Source organism: Martes martes (assembly GCF_963455335.1).
Source record: "Martes martes genome assembly, chromosome: 5".
In the NCBI taxonomy this organism is placed as follows: domain Eukaryota; kingdom Metazoa; phylum Chordata; class Mammalia; order Carnivora; family Mustelidae; genus Martes; species Martes martes.
In genome coordinates this window covers 67,724,156-67,750,574 of record NC_137892.1, presented here as the reverse complement: position 1 = coordinate 67,750,574, position 26,419 = coordinate 67,724,156, and the positions used below count along the sequence as shown (strand labels likewise).

Sequence of the window (26,419 nt, the reverse complement as noted above, 5' to 3'; positions counted from 1 at the left end):
AGAAGCAGAGAACAATAGACTTTTTTTTTTTTTTAAGATTTTATTCATTTATTTTGAGAGAGAGAGAATGTGCCAGCTGTGGGGGTGGGGGGTGGCAGTGGTGCAGAGGCATGGGAGAGAAAGAATCCCAACCAGACTCCCTGTTGAGCGCTGAGCCTGGAGGTCTGGGTGGGGCTTGATCTGCTGAACCTTCATGACCTGTGCATAAATCAAGAGTCCAATGTTCAACTGACTGAGCCACCCAGATTCCCCTAGAACTGTGGACTTTTTAAATGCTTCCTAAGTTTTCTCAAAACCTTTTATCCACTGTAGACTCTTAAACGTGTTAAGGGCCCAGTGAGAAAGGAAATCATCAAAACTTAAACCAGTCAAAGCTTAAACTTCTCATAGCTACAAAGGGAATTGAAGTCATTAGTATTTTGACCTTTCCTTGTGTGTTTTGGTAAATTTTTTTTCCTAACTACTCCAGGATACCTGGGATTCCATGTTTACAGACATCTTGGTTCTGGCTTAATGATTATGTTAATGCTTCAGATTAGACACGATATCCTCCTGATTTAAGCATTTTCTTACTGGAAATTGAAGTTCTTAATTTCTTAAGAAATTACAATTTCTGGGGCGCCTAGGTGGCTCAGTGGGTTAAAGCCTCTGGCGTCAGCTCAGGTCATGATCCCAGGGTCCTGGGATTGAGCCCTACATTGGGCTCTCTGCTCAGCAGGGAGCCTGCTTCCCTTCCTCTATCTCTGCCTGCCTCTCTGCCTACTTGTGATCTCTGTCAGAGAAGTAAATAAAATCTTAAAAAAAAAAAAAGAAATTAAAATTTCTTAATTTCTTAAGAAATTAAAATTTCCTAATTTCTTCTTTGAAGGCTATAATGTAATCTTATTGGTAGAGCTCTTTTTCCATTTTTGCGTTATTTCTTTTGAATGAATTACTTTAGACTTTACATTTTAAACACTTTCATCTCTTTTATTAAAAGGAGTACAAATACTGAATGTAGACTAATTGTAAAAGTGTCACACTGATTAATTTTATCCCTTTTTAGCCTATCCAGTTTTCCAAAAATACCAGTTTCTTTTGCATATCCTTTCTAGATAGTAGTCTGTTTATACAAGTAATTACATGGATAATCTCATTATTTTTAACTCCAGTAGAACCATGCTAAATGTGTTTTATGCATTTCTGTTTCATTTTTAACTTTACTGTAATTTATTTTTAACCAAGCCCTAAATGACATACATTTAGATTGTTTCTAGTTTTGTTACTTCATCAAGAAACATTAAGTCTTAAAGAACTGGGAATGTTTGTTAGGATGTTCAGGATAAATTCTTAGGGGAGAAATTACTAAATTTTTTGTTGCTAGTTTTATTTCTAACCACTCTTGATAAGCTACCTTATTCTTACTAAGATTTCATCCAGTAGATCCCATATGTGAGTATGTAAGGGGGGCCTGGGATATGTATTAGGAATACTCAATATTTGAGAAGGACAGACATCACAGAACATGCTTCAAGACCAAATTAGCAGTGGTAGTTGTCTCTTTGGTATTTCTAGTATGTGTAAGGTCATTAAGACTTCTTACTAATTCTTAGAAGATTTTTAGATCTTCGTTTCATGAATTCATTCCTTTACAGATTGATTCCTGTATTAGTGAATGGGATGAAGTACTCAGATATAGATATTATCCTACTTAAGGTAAGGAAACTGTTTTCGGATGAATAGGTAAGGGTTTTTTTTATTGATTTTAGAGAATCTTTGAATTTGACTAATAGCATATTTATTTAAAATCGACACTGTGTAAGTATGTTTCTTCTTATATATTATATGCTACAGAGTTTAAAGGTAGAAGCCAACAACGAATTTGGGTGCTAATGTACTCTAACTTCATTGGAACCAGATGGTGACACTGGTAGAGTTAGCATAAATTTCCTGTTGATTCAAATTACTTGTAATTTATTTTAAAATTTTTAAATACAGTCTGAATTTTATACAGATAGTCTGGATTATACCAGCTGATGGGAAACAATGTAATGCAGTTACAGGGCCTGAACCTAATACGCAGTGTGGTAGTTTTCTCGCCCCTCGACAAAGATTTCTTTTCTGTGCAGGGGAGTGGTTCTTAGGTACACTTTCAGAACCACGTACATGGCATCATCTCTCAGTAATGATATTTGAATATCATCAAAATTTTTCTTTTAAAAAAAAGGGTGATGTTGAAGAAGATGAAACAATTCCTGATAGTGAACAGGATATAAGGCCACGTTTTCATCGATCAAGGACAGTGGCTCAGCAGCATGATGAAGATGGAATTGAAGAGGAAGATGATGATGATGATGAAATTGATGATGATGATACAATTTCTGACTGGAATCTAAGTAAGTCAAAAAGAAAAAATGCAATTGCCTGCTTTGGTAGCAACTATATTGAGAACTAAGTCATATATTGTACAATGCCCTCATGAAAGACTACAATTCAGTGGTTTTTCATATATTCACAGAGTTATGCAGCCATCACCACAGTAAATTTTGGAACATTCTCATCACCCCAGGAAGAAACCCTGTTTTGTTTTGTTTTGTTTTGTTTTAATATCCCATTTAATCTTTACAACAGCTTTAGGTTGGTGAGGAAACTGCAAAAAAGAGAAACTTACCAAGGTTGGTTATTTAACATGGCTAGTACTAATGACACACTTAATTTTGGAACCCAAGTTTCCCATAGCAAGAGAGCCCAGCATCTTCACCTCTGTCAGATTGTAGTAGCCACTGTTATCTGCAGGAGGGTATGTTCTGAGATGCCCCCCCAACCCGACCAAGTGGTGCCTGAAATCACAAATAGTACCAAACCCTGTATATATTGTTTTTTCTAACACATACATACCTACAATAGAGTTTACTTTGTAAATTAGGTACCATAAGAGATTAGCAATATTAATTAATGATAAAGTAGAGCAATTATAATAGTATACCATAGTAAACATTATGTGATGTGTTCTTTCAGAATTTCTTACTGTGCTGCATTCACCCTTGTGATGATATGTGATGATAAAATGTTCACATGATGAGATGGGAGGGGGCGTTAACTGAAATAGATATTATGGTATAGCGGTTAGGCTACTGTTAACTTTCTGATGATACATCAGAAGGAGGAGCATCTGCTTCCAGACTGCACCTAACTGAAGGTAACCAAAACCATGGAAAGCAAAACAGCACAGTGGAGGGCTAGTATACTACCTCCTCGTATATCCCTACTTTTAGGCTGGAGGCAGGATACAGGTAACTTTACAAAAGCACTAATGTAAATTGAATTGGGGGGGGGGACCTACTCCCTCTTAACATCCCACCCATTTTCATACCCTTCCAGAAGTTTTTCTTTGCACATGCAGAAAAAAATGTATGTAAAAAAAATTCTTTTTGGAGACAAGGCTGACTTCCCAGCAGTGAAATGAAATTACATGTACTCTGTTGGTTCTTTTCCATTTATCATATAACTAACTCATTCTGTATCAGTACATTAAGATTTCTTTGTCTTTCATGGTAGTATAGTACTCATTTGTATGGTTCCACCATACAATATAATCAAGACCCTTACTGATGAGTAAGGTGTTACTTCTAGCCAATTTAACAGCCTTTTTCCAAAAAGGATTTTAATACTGTTTAATGACTTGTGACCCACTATTTAGTATGCCTAATCCCATTTGGAAAAATTTTTATGCTTAATTATATTTTTGTTTTCTTAATTATTACATTAAATGAAATCTTAATTGATCTGTAGTTCCATGGCTAATAGTTCCTTTATCTGGAAGGAATGTTTTCTGGCCTGTTTTATGCTTCAGGTGCTAGTGACTTGGTAAGATTTCTTTGCCTAATCTCTTGCTGAGTCATTACGTACTTGATTCGAAATGATCTACCACTAAGAATATTAAGTAGAAGTAATAAATGTACACGTTTTACTGCAGGTTTGTAGAAGTGGGTATCATATCCTAGAAGCACTAAATTGAGTGGAACAGTATGTATTTTGATTTTTCTCCATAGACAAAAGAATCCTAGTGTGGCAGTCATATGCAAAATAGAATACCTTTATGATTAGGTTTCTAATTCTTGGCCAAAAAATATTTCTTGTTGACAGACAGATTGCTTCTTATTTAATTGAATTCTTTGAAACTGTAGGTGAATAAAGTGTTGTACATAGAACAAATATGGTAATAGGGTTAATGATAATAAGAGTTTAATGTAATGTTTTTGAATTAAATATTTCTTTAGGAAAATGTTCTGCTGCTGCCCTAGATGTTCTTGCAAATGTGTATCGTGATGAGCTTTTGCCACACATTTTGCCCCTTTTGAAAGAATTGCTTTTTCATCATGAATGGGTTGTTAAAGAATCTGGCATCTTGGTTTTAGGAGCAATTGCTGAAGGTAAGTCTAAGTCAAAACTGAACTGTGAAGTCTTTAATAGGCTCTAATGCAGATGGACCACTTTAAGGAATGTTATTCTAATAAGCAAAGATGATTCAGTCTGGAATTCACATACTTTTTTGCTTTCTTGTGTTGCTGATGTGGAATAGATGACACTGTGATCTACATTAACCTTAAAAAAGACGTTTAAATCCAAAAGTCCTCTTACCAAAATCAGAGAGCAAGGCAAACCATAAGTCCTATGACTCTTAATCATAGGAAACAAACTGAGGGTTGCTGGATGGGAGACTGTGGGGGACATCTAAGGAGGGCACGTGGTGTAATGAGCACCAGGTATTATATAAGACTGATGAGTCACTGACCTCTCCCTCTGAAACTAATAATACATTATATGTTTGTTAATTGAGTTTAAATTTTAAAAAACCAAAAGGAATGAACTGGAAAAAAAGAAAACACCTAAATAGCAGCATTAGTAAATGATACTAATGGATAACTAACAAAAATGGAAGAAAATACCTACATAGCAGCATTAGTAAATATACTAATAGATAACTAACAAAAATGGAAAGACACATAGCCCTTAAACACATGAAAAGATGCTCAGTCTCAGAGTAAAAGAATGCAATTAAAAAAAAAAAAACCTGTCAGGACAAGTTTTTACCTTGAACCAGTTAATTATTATTTAGCCGTAGGCTTACTTTTAACTCCATCACGATGTTTTACAAATGCTTCTGTTACAATAAAGGGAACAGAATGAGAAGGCTGATGTTAGAAACATCCCCACTGCTAGAAAAACAATTTTCTCCATTGGTAAGTGTTAAAAACATGGTAGGAGAGTCGCATCAACCCCCATAAAGGGTTACTGTGTCTTGGAAATAGGTGTATATATACAAGAAATTGAATTATTTTGTAGGCACTTCTGAAAGCCATAATTTGTGCAGCAGAAGTAAAACGAGCTTTCCTAACTACTAGAAGATACCTAGGACCAATTAACTTTTTTTTTTTTAATTTCGGAACAGATTATTAGAGAATATTTATTGCGATAGAGATGATCTCAGTGTTTTCTATTTTTTTATCTGAATATTTTTCATGGCTGCATTTATCAATTTAGTATTCAACTGAAATAATTTTGTTTTAACTGAATTTTAGCACTTTCTGAGAGATTTGTTACCTTTTTTCCAGGTTGTATGCAAGGCATGATTCCGTACCTGCCTGAGCTCATTCCCCACCTTATTCAGTGCCTCTCTGATAAAAAGGCTCTTGTGCGTTCCATAACGTGCTGGACTCTTAGCCGCTATGCACACTGGGTAGTCAGCCAGCCCCCTGATACGTACCTGAAGCCATTAATGACAGAATTGCTAAAGCGAATCCTCGACAGCAACAAGAGAGTACAAGAAGCTGCCTGCAGGTGGGACAAATCCATAACATTGTTGATTGTGGGAAAAGGGAGTGGGTATTTCAGTGAGAAACTAATTTTCAGCTTTATGGTGGAATGTTGGTTTTAAACTGTTAATGGAGCTTTTATTACCTGTAGATTCTGTAAATCAAAATGTGAGTCAACTAGGTGTCAGCTGTTCCTTGGGCTCATTTCTTTTCTCTATGCCTATGATAACAGTAGAATTCTCTTTCATCTTAATTCTTGCAGACATCTAGAGTGGTGATAGGGAGGATCTTGCTCTTGAAGGAATAACAGAGTTTGACCAGACTCACATCATTAGTTTAAAGATCAGCGAGAAAGTCCCACAATGACTTAGCTTTCACTTAGTGAATCCACTCCAGTAGCTGTGTGTCGTTTGGGTTTGGGGCTGTCTTTCTGTCAGATCAGCAGTTAGTTTCATTACTATAAATATTCCAGTTTTCTGGAACAAACCTTTTGTGTTCTGAAAAGGCCTGACATATTTATAGCTCTTAACTTTTTAATTAGAATTGCTTTACTGTTGACTTTGTTAATAAGAAGAAAAAAGGGAAATGAATTTAAGTGGAGTTGTACCCTTTACCAGATGAGAAGCAAAAACACCTGAAAGCATTCTAATCCTTAATAAGATGAAAGAACATTGAACCAAAAGGTCTTTGGTATTAATGGCACTACTTTTTTAATGAGGGGAGGTTACGTATTATATTCGGTTTCCTTAAGGTGTTTTGTGGTTTTTTTTAAAACTCTGCTAGTCATTACGCATGTATTAAATGCTGTGTTTACAGACCCTGCCATCTTAAATTTAGAGGCTAGTATAGAATACTAAACAACTGCATAATTATAATTCATGGCAAGTGCTGTAAAAGAAATACATAAACAATTTAAGACCAGGCTTTCACTAACAAATGGCTTAAGCCTGTTATTTTGGGAAATTGCTGAGTGGGTAGAATAGAAAATAATACAAACCTTAATTTTAGAAATGAAGAGCCAGGTACAGCTTAGAGTCCAGACAAATTTAGGCCTAAATTGAAGTAACTACTCAGACTCTGGAGTGTTTGTTTTTTCTGTCTTAATTTGTCTTAATAGGTAAGTCATACATAAGGCAAGTTTGTAATAACACACTTTGCATCCTAATGCATGGTGTAGAATTTAGACCAACATTTTTAAGCTTTATTGAGGAAAAGTTGACAAAAACAATCCATGTATTTAAAGTGTACAGCGTGGAGGTGCCTGAGTGGCTCAGTGGGTTAAAGCCTCTGCCTTCGGCTCAGGTCATGATCTCAGGGATCGGGGATCAAGCCCCACTTCAGGCTCTCTTCTCCACAGGGAGCCTGTTTCTTCCTCTCTCTCTGCCTGCTTCTCTGCCTACTTGTGATCTCTGTCAGATAAATAAATAAAATCTTTAAAAAAATAAAAATAAGTATACAGCGTGATGACTTGGTAAACATACGTTATGGAACAGTTAGCAAGATAAAGATAATTAAGACATCCATCACCTGACATAGTTGACATAAGTAAGTCTTTTGTGTGGTAAGAAAGGTTAACTCTCAAGTATACAGCACTGCATTATTAATTATAGTCACCACGCTATACTTTAGATCTTCAGAATTTATTCTTACAACTGAAAATTTGTGCCCTTTGACCACCTGCATCATCCCATTTCCCCTCCTGCTAAGGGAAACATTTAGGAGGCCATGACACTGCTCAGTTTGTTGAATGACTGAATATTAAGAACCAACAATAATTTTAGATGTTATTATTGTAGTGAAGCAAATGCCTGTAGGTGACAGCCTCTTTGAAAGAAGTGATAGGAAATGGGGAATGAATAATAAAAATAAGCCTCTAGTATGGTGAGGTAAGGAGATAGGCATATAAAGTATAAATAGATGTTCTATATACTACAGACTTGGTTTCCTATCTCTATGATAAACTGCAGCAGTAATAATCTCTCTCTCTCTCTCTCTCTCTCTCTGTTTTGTTTTTTTAAACTGTAGTGCCTTTGCTACCTTAGAAGAGGAGGCTTGTACGGAACTTGTTCCTTACCTTGCTTATATACTTGATACCTTGGTCTTCGCTTTTAGTAAATACCAGCATAAGAACCTGCTCATTCTTTATGATGCCATAGGAACTTTAGCAGATTCAGTAGGACATCATTTAAACAAACCAGTGAGTATCTTTGATTAACTATTAAGAAAAAAATACATACCATATCTAAGATCAAAAGGTTAACATATATTTGGAAATGAAATTGGGGAGATGTGAACACTTAGTGTTGGTTACTTTAAGAAGGTAGATCTTAAGTCAGCAAACATATTTACTTTCTAGATAGTATTAAAAGTAAATATCTTCTTGGTGTGGAAATCATATTAGCATATCACATGAATGTACCAACACTTTTTAGAAAAGGATGATAAAGGTCTTGTGGGTTTCAGCTTTTACTTAATTCCAAGTATTTTTATCTACCACTTCATAAATATTAAGGCTTTAGAGTACCACATTTAGACATCTTTGTTTTCTCACTGGAACTTAGAGGTGTGGGGGGAACGAACATACACTAAGATAAGACAATTAGAAATTGGGATAATAAGTTAGAAGTACTGAATAGTGGTATAGAAGAAGTATGTGTGTATGGCTAAGGAGCCAAACTCTTTTTAGTAGGGTTAAGAAGAGTATGGTGGAATTGGATTTGTTTGAATAGGATTTAAATATTAGAATTTCAGGCTCAAAATTCCCAGCGGAAGAATAGATGACATGTTTATGATAGCTATATGAAGTCTTTAAAAAATTGTGTTTAGAAGTTAAATTTAAAGCTTGGTGCAAGACACTTGGTTTGTGGGTTTGCTTTGATATTGGTTGGTTTTGTTTTGTGTGCAGGGGGCTGGAGAGAGTTTTTCTGAATGTGTTAGACCCTTTGGAATCTGTGCCCCTTGTTTACATGATTACCATTGTTTATTTAGTATTTATTTATTTATGGATTCTAAAGTTTAAAGATGCTTAAATGATTATGAATCTTCATATACAAATGCCTCTGTAAGTTTACCTGTCATTTATAACATAGTGTACAGCTAGGACCATACTATATGTTAAAAGCTCTAGGACTGAAAAAATTCAGAGTAAAACTTACACAGATTATCCCTATTTTGATCAAATAATTTTTGGGTAGTGGTATATTTGTATACATTTTATTTCAAAAAGGATATATGATGACTTAAAAATAGAATAAGGTTATAAAAAAGCAGAAAATAAAAATTTTAAAGGCGCTAAGGGGAGCAGACTGAGTCTTTAAAATGCATTCTGTAATGATTTTACACAATTACTCTAAATGGATTTTAATTTTCATAGACCCAAAAAGGACTTGTATGATATATGATAGTGGAGCTTTATGTGTTTTTCACAAATAGGAATATATTCAGATGCTAATGCCTCCACTGATCCAGAAATGGAACATGTTAAAGGATGAAGATAAAGATCTCTTCCCTTTACTTGAGGTATGCTAAGCTGGTAACCTTTAGTTAATCTAATAGCGTGTTTCATCAAAATACATCTGTAAATATAAAATGTGGGAATATGTGATGAGTAAAATGTTAATAGATGAACCTTTTGAATCACTTCTGTTAAAATGCTGAATAAGTAGGTAGCTGCCCTTACTTAATTATGGTACTTCCATACTAAGAAATACTGTTAAACAGAAAACCCATAATGGATGTGTTAAGTTGGGTGGTTTTTGTTTTCTTTTTCTTTAGGTCATCAAAGGATTATATTACATGTTTTCTCACCTGCTCTGCTTCAGTGTTAAATCAGTTAACTTGGAGATCTTTCCATATCAGCTTATATGTCCTCTATTAAATTGCATTTCTTTATATAGATACATAGCTATACCATGACAGTTGATATAGTTTAAATTATTTTGTGTGTTATATACCTATTGTATATACACACATTTAGTCATATGTGAAGTATCATTGAGTCTTGGTGCTGATAAGGGAAGGACTTTGCTTCATACCCTTTCTGTCCATTTTGAGGTTTGATAGTTGATATGTTATTCAAATAACTGAACGTGAAATCAGATATGACCATTTAAATTAATTGATGCTGGTGGAGCCATTTCAGTCATTGCCATTCTTGTTTCCCCTGTCATTTCAGGGGTCGTCATTTCTGCCATGGTTTGTTTGTCCCTAGCCAGAGAAGTAAAAACCTCCATGACTAAGAGCAGTGGCTGATTCTGGGCCCAGCAAAACAAGAAAAATCATTATGCTTAATAGATTTACTTTTAGGCAGGCGCTCAGGGTATCCTCATTAAAAGTCCACCCATATCGGGGCGCCTGGGTGGCTCAGTGGGTTAAAGCCTCTGCCTTCGGCTCGGGTCATGATCCCAGGGTCCTGGGATCGAGCCCCGCATCGGGCTCTCTGCTCCTTGGAGAGCCTGCTTTCTCCTCTCTCTCTGCCTGCCTGCCTCTCTGCCTACTTGTGATCTCTGTCTGTCAAATAAATAAATAAAATCTTAAAAAAAAAAAAAAAGTCTACCCATATCATTAATCATGAAAGGATAAGCAAACATCTTACATTTGATGAAAAAAATAAGCATATATAATACCTAATCTGGTTCTCCAAGGATAATATTCCTTACAGAAACTTTTTTGAGGAAATCTCCACAAACTGAACAGCGGTGAGTGGCATCCAAAGAGGAGAGGTCTGAAAAGATAACCTGGTATTGTAGAATATAGAGCAGGCTCACAAATGACCAGAAACTTACTGAGTACTCTTGTAAGCATTTATCATAATTTTAAGTATGTCCAGAAATTTACATTTTCCTTTATTCTTTCTAGTGCCTATCTTCAGTTGCCACCGCCCTGCAGTCTGGTTTCCTTCCATACTGTGAACCTGTGTACCAGCGTTGTGTAAACCTAGTACAGAAGACTCTTGCACAAGCCATGGTATTTTTAAAAAATAGTTACATCTACTCTCCCTCGCATCATAAGCATTTTTCTAAGGATAGACATAACGTATACAAATTTTTTTCATCTAATTGATACAAACTAAGTTTTTTAAAACTTTTGTCTAATTTCAGCTGAACAATGCTCAACCAGATCAGTATGAGGCTCCTGATAAAGATTTTATGATAGTGGCTCTTGATTTACTCAGTGGCCTGGCTGAAGGGCTTGGAGGCAACATTGAACAGCTAGTAGCCCGAAGTAACATTCTAACACTAATGTATCAATGCATGCAGGTGAGACTTGTTAAATTAAAATGTATTAAAACCTGATTCTCTGTGTCACAATGGGGTTAATTTCTTCTTATTCCTTGTAGGATAAAATGCCAGAAGTTCGACAGAGTTCCTTCGCCCTATTAGGTGACCTGACAAAAGCTTGCTTTCAGCATGTTAAGCCTTGTATAGGTATGAACATTTCCTACTGCTATGATGTGCTTAACATTAGTTTTACATCAGTTATATTTCTCTATTATTAAACTGAAATGTCATGGAATACCAGCTTTTATAAATACATATTGTACTAGTTAAAGCTGCTCTGAGTGAAACAGGTAGGATGAGAATGTCCTTGCTCCCTTAAATTCATGATCACTTGAGCCGCTCATGAGGCACTCGTTTATAGTATGACTGGAGAAGAGCTGGAAAAGTACTACTTTAGTGTGAAGGACATGCCACCTGTGTAACCTTGGTACCATATGCTAGTTTACTGGTAACTTTTGAGTAACCTTCCTTTGCGGGGGTTTAGAGGTACCCACAAGTAATAATAGCCTTTCTCATAAACCAGTGTACTTTTTCAGATATCATAGGAAACTTTCCAAAGCATTTACTTTAAGTAACAATTTGTTTTTGTTTTAACATTACAGCATTGTCTTAGCCTTTTGTGACAATAGGGATTCCTTGAATAACGTAAACTGAACTGCTCTCAAAATCGTGGATTAAATGGCTTTTTGGTTTTCTTTAGAATCTATATCCCAGCGTTTTGGATCCTAGTTTTTTTAAATACACAGTTTTGTGGACCATGGTTTAAAACATGGACCTGAAATGGTTTTTTCATTTGATACAGTTGTACTTCGGGTTTTTCAGCTTTCTGCCCCCAGTTTTATTGAGACATGATTAACATATAACATGTGTCAGTTTTTGCTATATGACCTAATTTGACATAGGCATATATTGCAAAATCACAGTAAGTTTAGTTAATATCCATCACCTCATGTACTGAAAAGATTTTTTTTTCTTGTTATGAGAACTTTTAAGATCTCTCATAGTAAGTTCCAAATATACAATACAGTATTGTTAACTATAGTTATCATGTCATATGGTGCAACCCCAAGATTTATTTGTAATTGGAAGTTTGTGCCCTTTGACCAACTTGACCCAGTTCCCAGTTGTGCTTTTGAATAACAACTGTATTTCTGAACTTTGAGTAATAACATTAATTATGCTATGCTAAACTCTCAGGTTTAAGCCTAACTACTCTAAATGAAAGTGTAATGAATTCTTATTTTATGGAAAGCTTGTTCTACCAGTACTTAACACCTACTTTAGTTTTTATGAATTTAAATTTGTATGAAGGATTTTCTTTTCCTTTTCTTTCTTTTTTTTTTTTTTTCAGACTTTACAAACCATGTGTATCTTCTTCAGGAGGTACACTGTGTCTAGTTACCTTTCTTTTTTTTTTTTTTTCTTTTTTTTTTTTAATGTTACTGGCCGTGATGGTTATTTTCTAGATCAGGGCTTTTTCAACCAGGGGCAATTTTAACACTACATTTTGTTTAACCCTGGAGGTGTGTTACTTGTACCTAGTAGGTAGAGGCAAAGAATATCGCTAAAGATCAAACAAATGCATGATACAGTGCCCTTTGTGTGCACCACCCTCCCCCAGTGGCAGAATGATCTGGACAAAATATTATATTGCTGAGGTTTAGAAACTCTGACTTAAGTCTGTTAACTTAGGGTGCTTGGGTGGCTCATTCAGTAAAGCGTTTGCCTTCAGCTCAGGCCATGATCTCAGGGTCCTGGGATCAACCCCCACATTGGGCTGTCCGCTTAGCGGCCAAGTCTGCTTCTCCCTCTCCCTCTGTGAGTTCTCTCACTTTTGATCTCTCTTAAATAAATAAATAAAAATCTTAAAAAAGCTTACTGGGGATTTAAAAATAGGATGCTACTCTAATTCTTGATTTAACAGTGAGAATACCTACATAGAGACATTTTCTCATACCAGTGTATTATTACCATGAGGTACAAACCATATAGGGGAGGCAGGATAATTACTTGATTCTTTCTCTTTGTTTACCAGTTTTCAAAATAATGAATTGATTCCCAGCATCTTCCACAGGTATCTATATTGTGTTTCAGAGTTCAGTTTTTGTTTGTGTTTGGTTCTTTTTTGAGTGTCAGTATGAATTCATGATGCTCAAATTGTCCTACCACTGGCAGTGGGAGCTTAATCAAATTGGCTCCTTAGTCCTTCCTGGTATGACAACATAGTCCAGGCTTGTTTTGTACATTTCCTGCCTTTAGCCTGCAATGAGACATTTCTCTGAGAGCCCTCATTCCTTTTAAGTGGAAAATGATATTTAGAGATCACAATCTGAACACTAAAGTCAAAGTTCTTTAAAAGCCAAAATCATTGATTTTTTTTTTTTTTTAATTTGTGCGTGTGAAAAACTAGCTTTTGGGGCGCCTGGGTGGCTCAGTGGGTTAAAGCCTCTGCCTTCGGCCCAAGTCATGATCCCAGGGTCCTGGGATCGAGCCCCTCATCGGGCTCTCTGCTCAGCGGGGAGCCTGCTTCCTCCTCCCTCTCTGCCTGCCTCTCTGACTAGTAATCTCTATCAAATAAATAAATAAAATCTTTTAAAAAAAAAAACTAGCTTTGAAGAAAGTCATATCATGTTTTCCTCATTTTTAATTTGAATTTTCTCCGTCTGATGACAAGAGCAATTACTCTGACCAACTCATTTTAATGATACCTAAAATAGACCAAAATTAATGTTTCTTGGTCTACTTCATAGAAAGTTCAGTGGCCAAATAGTGCCTTTTTTACTTTCTTAAGATTAGATATTATCAAAACCTTTTAAAAATTGGTGTTTCTTGCCTAGATTTCAGTTTCCACCTAGTAGATTTCCTTTAAAGCACAATTCAATGCTGTTGAAAAGTTTACTACATAGTTGTTAAAACATTTTTTTTCTAGCTGATTTCATGCCTATATTGGGAACCAACCTAAATCCAGAGTTCATTTCAGTCTGCAATAATGCCACATGGGCAATTGGAGAAATCTCCATTCAAATGGGTAAGATCTTTCTCCCCTTTTAAAAGCACTGTAAATTTTTAGATGCCTTAGAATTTTTGTAATTGCTTTTTCTTTTTAACCTAAATGAGTTTTATACATAAATATTTATTATTAACTTATGTCAGAGTTAATAAAGGGAACAGAATATTTTATGTTGATATTTTAACATTAAAATTTTTCTCTTTTGTTTTCTCTTTTGGGGGTGATTTAGGTATAGAGATGCAGCCTTATATTCCTATGGTGTTGCACCAGCTTGTAGAAATCATTAACAGACCCAACACACCAAAGACGTTGTTAGAGAATACAGGTACCATATGACTGAACTGTTATGGTGAAGAGAAAACTATTTGCCTTTTAAAGTTAAGATGCGTAGAGAAACCAAAGCAAAACTAGCTTTAGAAACCCAGATTATTATTAACAGCTGTTTGAGATTTCAGTGACAGTATGTATTGTTTTAACTGTATCGCATAACCAATTTTCAGAGACTTTCAAAAACACTTCTCCCCTGTTTTGTGTTTAAATACTCCCTCAAACAGACCCCAGCTAAAATAACTATTGAACAATATGAATTTTAATATATATTAATTCAGAGAGTGGCAGCTGGGAAGTAATTTTTTTTTTTAATCTACAAAATTGTAGCCCAAAATATACATCAGTGTAGAGGCTAATTGGTTAACAATGGCATGTGTATTTTGTATTTCATTGTATTATTTTCCTTCAAATTGGGAACTTAAGGCAGTACTTCATGGGATTTTTATTCAGGAGGCTTGTTTCTCTTTTGCATTTATAGAGAGCATGTTGATATTAAAGAGTACCTTCCATACTATAGAACACATTTCAGGGTGATTTTTTTCCACCCGCCCTGATTTTTGTTAATAATGATAAAAGATGTGAATTTTGTTTTCAATCAGGCACATCCTTTTCTTTATATAACTAAGATATAATTCCAGTAAATATATTCATAGTCAGTGAGGGTTTTACCAAAATACTATGTGAAAATTAAAATAAGGTCTTCTAAATAAGAAAATTTGTTTTCAAAGGCATTTTAATTTTTTATTTAATTATAGAAGGTGAATGTTTTAATGTGATTAAAATTGATATGTTTATTGGTATGGAAGGAAATCTTTGAATTAAACAGTTATATAGCTGTTTGGCTGTATGGGTACTGTTTATATCGTGAAGTGAATTAGATTTTCTTGCTGAAAAGTATAAAAACCTATGTATTAGGATGGTTATGAAATCTTGTCAGGTTTTTATCTCTTTAGAATGCAGTACCGATACATGACATTCAGATTTGGAACACTTGCCATCATAAAATTACTGTTGAACCTAAAGACTTCCTATTTATTTTTAAATGTGAATGCATAACTGCAAATAAATGTTGAATGTAATGTATATTAAAGTTTCTTGTGGGATATCAGCTTGTGAATTTGTTAGATAGTTCCTTTAACAAATTGGCTTTATTTGTAAGTTTATATTCTAATTATTATTTTACTGTAAACCAAGAAGTTGATAATGCCCATCAAGTTGACAAATTAAATTGATATGATTGAAAAGCACTTGGGATTCACTGGATTAATCTTATCACAAGTGGCTGCAGAAAATGTTTCCATTATTACTTATCCAAAAGGGGGAAGTGGGTGTTAATTAACAAAAATAAAACCATTGTCAGTGGCTAATGTCTGTAGATTTTAGCAACTTAATTACTGTCTTCTTAATATTTCATAAAGCCAATTCTAAGTATATGCAGTTATTTGCCCTTTTTCCAATTAGTATATCCTACACTGAACTTTTTCAATGGACCATCATCTGCTTTATCGCATGTTTCATTGGATTGTTCATACTTGCCTGTTTAATGAGAATGTTGCATAGTTTGTGTCTTTTGAACATAGGTTTTCTTTCTCTTGCTTCATATGAATCTGCTGGATTTTAGTATTATCTGTGTAGTTTGCTTCAAGTAATCCTTAAACATTTTTCTTTACCCTCCCCCACCCTTTTTTTATGAAAGGTTAACCTGTAAGTTTTTGAGAGAACACCATTAAAGCACCTTATGGTTTGTTTTCTGTTTGTATTTTTTTTTCCCGTTGTGTATAAATGTATTTATATGTTTGTACCTTTGAATTGCAGAATGCAGTTCTGAGTTGCAACTTCTTTTAGCTCTTCGTAAGTTTAAGGACTTCTTGAATGAATTTTGATGGTGAATATGTTTGAGTAATTCCCACTTCGAAATTTTTAAGTAAAATTCTAGCATGTGATCAGTATAATGTCTTACCTATTTTGTGCTATGCCTTTTATAGCAAAGACAGATTATGTGTTTGTTCCTTTTGTCCACATTTCACATCATTACAGTGGACTGTAAATTTTCTTAATGTCAAATAATGGTTTGAAATTAGTGGGCTATTATCTGAGTTGTTACCATGATCATCACCATCAAACGTTAATTGGAATGGAATTTGACAACAGCACAGCGATTTTCCAATTCATTCATTCGGTGTATACTGTAACCCCTAAAATTTAATGGTTGATTTTGATATCAGGTAACAAATGGTCCACTGGTTCATTTTAGCAATGTTAACAAACAGAACTACCTAAATTGCGATTAAATTTCTAGATGATTTTGAAAGATTGGAAATCACTTATTTAAAAAAGACATAGAGAAGTAAAGAAATTTCAACTGTTTTAACTTCTGAGAACTGTGTTTGAGTAAACAATTCAGAAATGTAATCATTTGCATTTACTAATAATTCTTGGGGGAGAAAACATAGATTTCATTATTAAATTCTGAAATTTCAACTGGCTTTGAATGGAGAATCTCTAAATCCATGCATTTTAATCGCTCATCTTTTTATTAACAGAATTTCTTCTTACTTGATTGAGCGAGAAAAGCACTTCATCATGGTTTTTGGTGTTCTCTCAATCTTTAAAGTTTTTTTAATTCCTTTTGTTTTCCTTTTTCCAAGAGTATGCCATATATGTTGCTGCCCCTTATTTTAGGGGGTGGTAATAAACAGCACTGGTGAAATCTTATGTTTATTATCATACACAAATTCTGTTGGTTTCTGTTTCTGAGTTATTTGTTGTTTTTTCTTTATTTTTTCTCCTTCCCCCTCATTTGCTCATGTCTTGGTTGGCGTTTGGTGGTGTATAACCGTGATTGCGTTACCTTAGCAATAACAATTGGTCGTCTTGGTTACGTTTGTCCTCAAGAGGTGGCCCCCATGCTACAGCAGTTTATAAGACCCTGGTGTGTATTATTCAATCTTTTTTTTTTAATTCATTTTTCTTCACTCTTTCTTTCTCTTTCTATCTCACTTTTAGATATATTTTCAGTTGGTTACAAAAATCACAATCCTTAATCATTGCCAACCATGTGACTAATCTTGTCCTATCAGGTTTGTGAGGTTTTTCAGTAGCATCGTCATGTATATTTATTTTATGTTGTGGCTAACGACTAATTGATGCATGGGATAAGATTGTCACATGCTTGCTGTGTTAAAAAGCTTGATTATACATGAAAAGCATTTAAATATCCACCAGTAAAATAAAGATGCATGCAAATTCTATAAATTTAGGTTTTTGCATTGTTTCTTTTAGAATTAATTTGAAAACTTGGATTGCATTAAGAAATACATGTTTAAATTACGTTATGTATAAAAACTTTATTTGCTTGTTAATGTTAAAGTTAAACATCTACACCATAAGTTGTGTAATAATAGTTTATATTGTGGCAGTATATCCTATGTTCTGCTTCTTTCAATTGATAATCTTTCAATTCAAGTCATTTTTAGTAGTGTTTAATGGAATACAAGTCATAATACAGTTTTAAAAATTCATAACATACTCTTGGCTCAACCTCATTAAGTTTAAATGGGAGATTAAAATCAACTGTCCATTTTATAAATGCAATCTATTAATAAGAAAATGTGAATTTCAAGGCTTCCACTATATTGAGATTAGAAGATGAGCCAGACATACAGGGAGAATGAGAAACTTAAACTTCATGAAAATTCTTTGAATCTAAACATTACTATACTGTGTGCTTATTCCATTAAATACTGTCCATTAGTATTGTGATTGAACCTGCTTTTTACTTAAATGCTAATCTCAGTTCTATAATTTAATAGGTGCACCTCTCTGAGAAACATAAGGGACAATGAGGAAAAGGATTCAGCGTTTCGTGGGATTTGTACCATGATCAGTGTGAATCCCAGTGGAGTAATCCAAGTAAGATGTCACAAAGATTTTTTAACTTGTAATCTTCTGAATAATGAAACTTTAAAGGGTGAATTATTTTAACACTTTAATTATGAAAATATCATTTATTACATATTTTTCAAAGATAATAAAAACAAATTATGTGTTGTTTAAAGATTTTATTAATTTATTTGACAGACAGAGATCACAAGTAGGCAGAGAAGCAGGCAGAGAGAGAGAGGGAAGCAGGCTCCCTGCCAAGCAGAGAGCCCGATGTGGGGCTCGATCCGAGGACCCCAAGATCATGACCTGAGCTGAAGGCAGAGGCTTAACCCACTGAGCCACCCAGGCACCCCAAAACAAATTATGTTTTTAAGAAGTTGTATACTTCTTAATATTTTGAAATGATAATGCTTGTTTATGACTTCCTAAATCTTTGTTGTGGAATAAATAACACATTAGGGTACTGGAGTTATATTCTTGATGATTAAGCCAGAGCATCTTCCATTTTGTACATGCCTTCTTTTTTTTTTTAGAAACACAGGGGGAGAGGGAACACAAGCAGGGGGAGTGGGAGAGAGAGAAGCAGGCTCCCCGCTGAGCAGGGAGCCCGATTTGGGGCTCGATCCCAGGACCCTGGGATCATGACCTGACCCGAAAGCAGATGCCTAACCAACTGAGACACCCAGGCGCCCCTTGTACATGCCTTCTTTTGTTGAGTATCAGGTTGTTGAATTTTCAGGTGTCTGCGCTTAAGAGAGTGACCCAAGGAATTAGAATTAAACTTAGAAATTCAGTAGTTAACAAAACAGAATACCGAATTAACCATTGAAACTGTTATAACTTGGAGAGGTTTGGATTTATTCCTCTTGTTTCCTTAGTTTAGATAGTATCTGGACATTTTTAGCATTTAAAAAATTATTTGGCAGAAGTATCAGATATGAATCTGATAACCTCTGGATCCAAGTGTCAATTTGCAAGACACACACACTGGAGGAACATGTTGATTGACACCATGTGTATGAAATCAACAAAATGCAGGCTGTGGAACTCTAGGTTAAGTATCCCAGGTTACTCAGCAGGTGAATGGTAAGGAAAAGAAATTATGGGACATGTTTTTTCAAGAAAATAACCTTTCGTTTCCAGGAGACACGTGCTTTGAACATCTTTCAGTCAATACTCTTTGATACGTCTTGTGTTAATGACTGTGTTTGTTAATTTGTTTAGAAACTTTGTCAATTACCAGCTTAAAAATTCAAATTAATGTGGTGATAGGCATTGAAAACATGTAAATTAGAAATGGAAAAAGTCTTTTGATTTTCACATTTGTAAAACAATAACTTAGTATGAAAACAAGCCGGTGCTATCTTTGGAAATAGTCCCTAGTTGCAAAATAACCTCCTGTGATTAAGTTTCTGTTTTTTTTCAATACTTAAGAACTTTATGTCATCTTAAACGTGTTTTAGAGTTATCTGATACAATGTATATTATATTAAGAAACATTTTCCCATCAGGATTTTATTGTTTTGTTTGTTTTCAAATTAACATTTAAGACGGTGAGAGTAACATACATATGTGGTCAGTAAATCACTACCAACTTAAGAATTAGTACAAATCTCTGCTTTTTACATATTTTATTTGGATGTGGTTAGAAGAAAATATCTTAAGTGTTATTTTTTATGTTTAAATTTTCATCACAAATTTTAGATATGTAAATATTTTAATTTTTAACATGAGACTTTTAATTTTTAACAAGAAAAAGAATTATAATTCAAATAAACCATGAACCTCAGGCACCTGGAATTTTAATTGCTTAAATGTGTGTTTTATGCATATATTTCGGTCAGTAAATTTGAAATTAAGAAAGTTCTCAGACTTTAGTAAAATTTTAAATAGTTGACATATCAGGACATAAGCAGTAATCTTAAGTGCTCTATATTGAACTGCTGTTTCAGTATGATAGTCAAGATCAAAAAGTACTTAAATGAAACACTTAAAGCATATACCTTTTGTCACCTTGTTCTTATCATGAGAGTAATGCAGTTTTTTCTAGTAATTGAGCATTGGATTTTTTTGTTCTCTTTTGTTCACTCTGGGTTGGGTTGCATTAGGTATTATAATTATATAATTAGTTTTTCTTCTAGCTTTTGGTCCTTTTCTTTAAATTTCATTCTGAAATTTAGATCTATTAATTACTATACTTCAAATCAAGCTTATTTGACATATACTTAACTTGCTTTAAATTCTTTCTAGGCCAGTCAGAACTGTGAGATTATTGAATTTATGTATTTCTTTAATTCAGTAATTTAATTAATGAATTAATTAAGATTTTAAGATTGGTGCTCATTTATATTTTATCATACTTGATTTTTTAAAAAAATTTTTTTTGAGGTAGGATTCTATCGTGATAGGTACGTTTTGCTATGTTTGACAAATAGCAGCCTAAGGTGTATTTCCTGCTTGTTACAGGATTTTATATTTTTTTGTGATGCTGTTGCATCGTGGATTAACCCAAAAGATGATCTGAGAGACATGTTCTGTAAGGTAAGGTAACTATAAAGTCTCCATGATAAACATCTTGGGACTATTACAAGACTAGTTGGAAAGTTTAAATTACATTTACATTTCATATAGAACTAGACTCTTTGCTTCGAATCAGTATTGGTAGATCATCTGTATTGATCTTTTTTTAAGGTACAGCAGTGACTCTGTATCAGAAGAGCACACACTTCAAAAATATTTTCTCCAGCAATACTGCTGATTGATGTCCCATCATCCCCCCAACCCAAAGCAGCATATATTTTCAAAGACAGCTGACTGAGATTTGGAGTATAATGTAAACTGTTGAATAAAGTAAATCTGAAATGGTTTCCACGGGGATTAAGTCTATATAGTTCTTTGTTTTAATAGTGTCCCTTTGGATTCATTCCAGTCAGTACTCAACCACAACAAAATAAGAATAAAATGATGTTACCCGTTTGAATCCTCTTATGCTAAAATTAGTCAGCTGTGATTCCAGACATGAACTTAAAGCTTTATATATTTCCAATTTGAAAAAACTTAATGTGACATAAAAATTTTGTCCATTGGATGAATTGTGTACTTAGTTGTCCATTAGTAGTAGGTCAGAGTTTGCTTAGCATACATCTGTTACTAGGACACTTGCTTGAATTCTAAGCTTTTCAAACCAAGATTTAGAATATATTCTGAGGTGCTTTTAGGTAAGACATGTAGTGGTATAGCATCCAACAAAGTTTGAGAACCATTGATTTAAAATTGATAAAATTTTAGAAAAATAATACTGTTTTACTTCAGAAGCTATGCAGATTGGAATTTTTCTCCTGTTAGTGATGAATTAACGATTTTTTTCACTTTTTACAGATCCTTCACGGATTTAAAAATCAAGTTGGGGATGAAAATTGGAGGCGTTTCTCTGACCAGTTTCCGCTTCCCTTAAAAGAGCGTCTTGCAGCTTTTTACGGTGTTTAATCTCATACACTTAAGCTGCAGTCCCATAATTAGGGGTAAGTTTTAAGAAGTTTGTGGAAGTTTTTCAGGGTAAAGAAACTTAGGTCTGCAATCTAAAATTACTGAGTAGAATAAAAGCTGTATGTTTTCTACAGAGGTTGAGTTAAACTCAGGCTATATTAGCCTTGAAATTTAAAATTAAAGCTAGAGAATTTTCTTTAGAAACTAGCAAGCAAGGTAAAATGCGTTGTTTTACTTTGAATCCTGAGTAAAAAGAAAACCAAATTGGTATGCTGTTTGGATTACTCAACAAACTAATCCCCGTTTTTAAAATTTTTGCCCTGTAAGAAGTCACCCACATTTACTTTGGTAGGGTAAAGATTATTTTGAAGTGTAAATTTATAGTCTCTGATACATCAAGGACTTCTGTGTTGTGAGCTTTTGAGAAAAGCCTGCTAGAATTGCAACTAGTTTGGGGCTCAGCAGATGGGAATATTTAATATTCATTTTTCAACATGTATTTTATTGAGTACCTACCATGTGACCTGCATTGTATTTTAAAATGGACAATGGATGAGTCTTTGGATTTGGGGTAGTAGAGGGGGTAAGTCCATTTGGACTCTTGTTTCTTGAGTTTTTCTGTACTTAAGTCAAACTAACAATCCTGATCTCATAGCTTCAGTTCTTTCGTTATTTTGAAGATTAAAACTATATGTGATACCAGAACTAAGTGTATTACCTAACACACTAAGTTGGCTCAATAAATGTTAGGAATATGGGTCAGTACAGTGAATAAGGATATACTTCTTTAGGTTTTGAACATGAACTGAGACGTAATTGACTGGAGGGCTCAGAGAGTGTACTCAGTGTGTTTCCAAAAGATGTCCACGAAATTTAATTATCTCCTTTGTTGGAGTTTTTGTTTGCTCTCCTGCTCATTTACTTGGAGCTAGATTTTAAACCTGGAAAGGTTTCCACATCCATGCTGTATAACCTACAAGGCAGTAAAAGTGGACTTGCAGCCTCTGGAATATCTCAGAGCCCTTTGTGTATTGTCCCCCTGTAGTTTTGAGTACTCGTGGCTGTTTTGTGGCTTTAGCATTTTGAAGTAGTGTTTAATTGTCTTTATATTAAATCATGAGAATGTAATGGATGAGAATGACTCTTAATATCAGGGCCTGAGAGATGATATAATAGTGAGCTGAGTCTTTAGCACTTGCAGATTTGGTAACTTCTGTATCCCTATCATGTCACCAATTAAGTTGATTTATTGAGTTGATCGTGTTCTAAGATGAGGCATAAAATAGTTACCTGTTTTCTAATTAGAGATGAAAGTGGATCACTATCCTCTATTCCTGCCTTTTTTCAGAGGCAGGGAAAAGGTGCTGCTTGCACTTTCCCACAGATGGGCTAATCGTTCTCTGTGAATCCACATCAGTCTTCATATATACCCCGTATTTGGCTTGAGTGGTTAGTAGATTTTTGTTGTGAAAGGACCAGCATCAGGCGCTGGTTTCAGTATGCTAGTGATCTGATTTTAGTTCTTAATATGGTTATCATTAAAACTGCTAGTGTTGAAAAGGTTCTTTATAGGAATATCAAGAGGTCTGAGAACATAGGAAACAATTGTGTAGGATAGGGTCAAAAGAATTATTTATAAGGAACATCTAGAAGGAGATGTTAAAATTTACTTTTTTTAAAGATTTTATTTATTTATTTGACAGAGATCACAAGTAGGCAGAGAGGCAGGCAGGGGAAGCATGCTCCCCCCTGAGCAGAAAACCCAACGTGGGGTTCAATCCCAGGACCTTGAGATCATGACTTGAGCCGAAGGCAGAGGTTTTAACCCACTGAGCCACCCAGGCACCCCTAAAATATACTTTTTTGCTATTACTGAATGTAGCAAACTTAGTGTATTATGAACACCTTTAGTGCTTCCTAAGCTAGAACATCAGACAACCAACAAGAAGTAATGTTCCTTTATTTTTTGATGGATTAGATTTTTTGTTTGCTTAATATTGGACATATTGGGGGAAAAAAAGAATAATGTTTTCATTCTCACCAAGTTAAAGGATTGTTTTAAAGAAAGTGTTACTTGATTTTTGCAAAAAGTAAGGCATCTTGTTAAACAAGTGAGGAATAACCAATTGGGGGATAAAGAATTAGATCGATAGCATCCTGCAGGGCATCCACTGAATTTCATCTGTGTAATGTAGAGCTCCACACGTCTCTCTCTGTGTCCTCAGCTTGGTGTCACTTTTCATATCTGACACAGATGACTGTTGAAAGCCATAGGGGAAGGTACTAACATGGGTTATCAGTGACTGCTGGCATGATCTTAGGCAGTTTGTCCAGTTTTCGTTTTCTCTGGTTAGAGATAACATTCTTACTTGATTAATTTTGTGTTTCGCTGGTTTTAAGAGAAACTGTTGTTAAAATATAAAATTGCTTTGTTTTGTTTTCTTACAGGTCCTTCAGTCTTGGAGACTATGAGGGAGCCTCTGCACCCAGGGAAAATGTTACCCTTTACAGGGGGGAAGGGTAAACCAGTAGGGAATACAGTACAATCCCAACCCTACTGGGAGGGGCGGGAGGGAGGTGTTGCCGTCACTGTATTAAGTCGATGTTGGGAAACGTTTTAACATCTGGAGCCTTTGTGGGTGGAAATCTGTCTCCAATTACAACTCCGCACTGGATGTGAAGAAGCAAAAAAACAAAAAACAAAACAAAACAAAAAACCTATTCAGTCTACTCACAAAACAGTACATCCTGGAATATTATGGGGAATTGTACCAAAACAAGAACCACATAAATGATGCATAGGGATAAGAAAGAGGAAAAATTCTATAGCGTACAATAAAGGAAACCTAAGAACGGGGGTTACAAAGAGTAAAGAAGCTTTTTTTTTTTTCCTTAATTTAAAGATTTTTATAAATTTTCCCACGTGTTGGGGCCTTGTTTTTGCATGCTGATGAAGAACTACGCAAATGAAGCTAATAGAATTAAAATCAGCTTGCCTACCCATAGTAGAAGCAGGTTCTTGGAAGTTACAATTTAAGGTACCCCAAAAAAAGTTGGAAATAAAACAAAACAAATTTAAACAATGAAGCACCCTGTGAAATGCCAAATGAGTCACTCCTTTTACCTTTGTGGGGTGGGCAGGGAGGGAGGAATAAATGGGGTTGGGCATATCAGACTAAAGATTGACATCTTGATTTTGCATTAAAACATTAATGTAGTGGATATAATTTGATGGTTGTACTTCATTAGATTTAATTTCTAGGCCAAGACGTTCTTTTTAAAGTGCAGTTTAAGGTTCAGGCATGCATTCTGGCTCATAGTGATTGAAAGTACTTTAAATTAGTGGGAAAGTAGCATGCTTGCATCGCATAGAGTGAGATTGGTATTCATTTACCTCTGTGGCGCCAGTTTGTGTTGCAGTTTACCAATTCAATATAGCCCTGCATTTAAAATTCCTTTTGAAGATTTGTGGATTTTTTATTTTTATTAAGAATATAGATATATAAAGTACTGTAGTTTACAGCTAGGCCTTGAAATATCTTTTTAGGATCTTGTTAGGAGTAAGATTGATATTGTATTGTGTGTAACCTGCACAATGTGGAAAGCTGATATACCTGTGCAAAATCTTTGCCTCTGTGCTGTCAGTGTGATGTGCTTTCTGCATGGTTATATACTACTAGTGATTTTATCAAAACTTCTAAAACTTAAAATACATGGTAAAAGATCTGTAAGAGGCTGCGTAAATGTTAGTTGGCACATAAAGACAATTGTAGAAGTTGAAGACATGATTGCTATATTTCAATGTTTATTCCCACTCAACATATTGCCTTCTAAGCTTTCTTTTTTTGTTCAAAGCATGATCTTAAAGATATGTTTAAGTTAATGGATGTAATGCAGGGTTCCTACACTGTATTGGCGCATGTTGGTGGCCCTCTGTGCCCTAGATATATGCACACAGGGTGCAAGTAAAAAGCTACAGAGTGAAAGTTGGTTTGGATCCTCTTCATTTCATTTGTTTAGCTTTTCTGTTATTTTTCTCTACTTACATGTATTCCTGTGAATAAATCCTTGTTAAGTTAACCCTTTACTTTTCCTTCCATGTGTATTTTCTTATATACTGTGAATGTGAAATCCTAACTGGTACACTTGATCTTGTGTGCATATGGAAGTGCAAGTCTTTATTAATTCGGATTGCCTGAACAGTGTATCCCATGATGATGAAGGAAAATGGAGAGATTTTTTTCTTTTTAACTCTGCTGGTCAGAGATGAAGCCACACCTTTCCATTTTTCAATGCTGCATATTTAATCTGCAACAAAAATGTTAAGCCATAACAACCTTTTTATATTTTAGTTTGTCACCTTTGCATTGCAGAATAAATCCTGAATAACCATTTTTATAAGCAGTTGCTCCTCTTTGCATGGTTCTGTTCTTCTAAAGGTGTTGAATGATACAGCCATTGCACTGAAGTTTGAGCTGTATGTGTGTGAATTTAAAAATACCGTTTCAAAAAATTTCAGATGCATGGTAGCATGCAGAAAAGGTTTTTGTTACTGTGTGTGTGTGTATATGTGTGTATTTTTTTAAACATGTTCTTTCACCTTTTTTCCTCTACTTTGGCTTTGCAAATTTCAG

At 34.6% G+C, this 26,419-nt stretch overlaps 1 protein-coding gene across 5 annotated transcripts in view; it reads left to right on the top strand.

Annotated features, from left to right (window-relative positions):
• TNPO1 (transportin 1) overlaps positions 1–25,871 on the top strand; it is an 88,079-nt gene extending 62,208 nt beyond the window's left edge. For 2 of the 5 annotated variants that reach the window (XM_080803632.1, XM_080803633.1), the window contains exons 10-26: positions 1,635–1,695; positions 2,207–2,375; positions 4,260–4,412; positions 5,595–5,820; positions 7,821–7,992; positions 9,228–9,314; positions 10,653–10,760; positions 10,895–11,053; positions 11,134–11,221; positions 14,004–14,102; positions 14,314–14,409; positions 16,230–16,265; positions 17,271–17,346; positions 18,227–18,326; positions 20,766–20,840; positions 21,678–21,820; positions 24,234–25,862. In XM_080803632.1, coding sequence (XP_080659758.1) covers positions 1,635–1,695; positions 2,207–2,375; positions 4,260–4,412; positions 5,595–5,820; positions 7,821–7,992; positions 9,228–9,314; positions 10,653–10,760; positions 10,895–11,053; positions 11,134–11,221; positions 14,004–14,102; positions 14,314–14,409; positions 16,230–16,265; positions 17,271–17,346; positions 18,227–18,326; positions 20,766–20,840; positions 21,678–21,785 — 1,813 coding nt within the window. In that variant the 3' untranslated portion in view covers positions 21,786–21,820; positions 24,234–25,862. Of the gene's footprint in view, positions 1–1,634; positions 1,696–2,206; positions 2,376–4,259; positions 4,413–5,594; positions 5,821–7,820; positions 7,993–9,227; positions 9,315–10,652; positions 10,761–10,894; positions 11,054–11,133; positions 11,222–14,003; positions 14,103–14,313; positions 14,410–16,229; positions 16,266–17,270; positions 17,347–18,226; positions 18,327–20,765; positions 20,841–21,677; positions 21,821–24,233 lie in introns of all 5 variants that reach the window. The other 3 variants (XM_080803634.1, XM_080803635.1, XR_013966826.1) reach the window with 2 other exon arrangements.
• Positions 25,872–26,419: the final 548 nt, after the last annotated feature.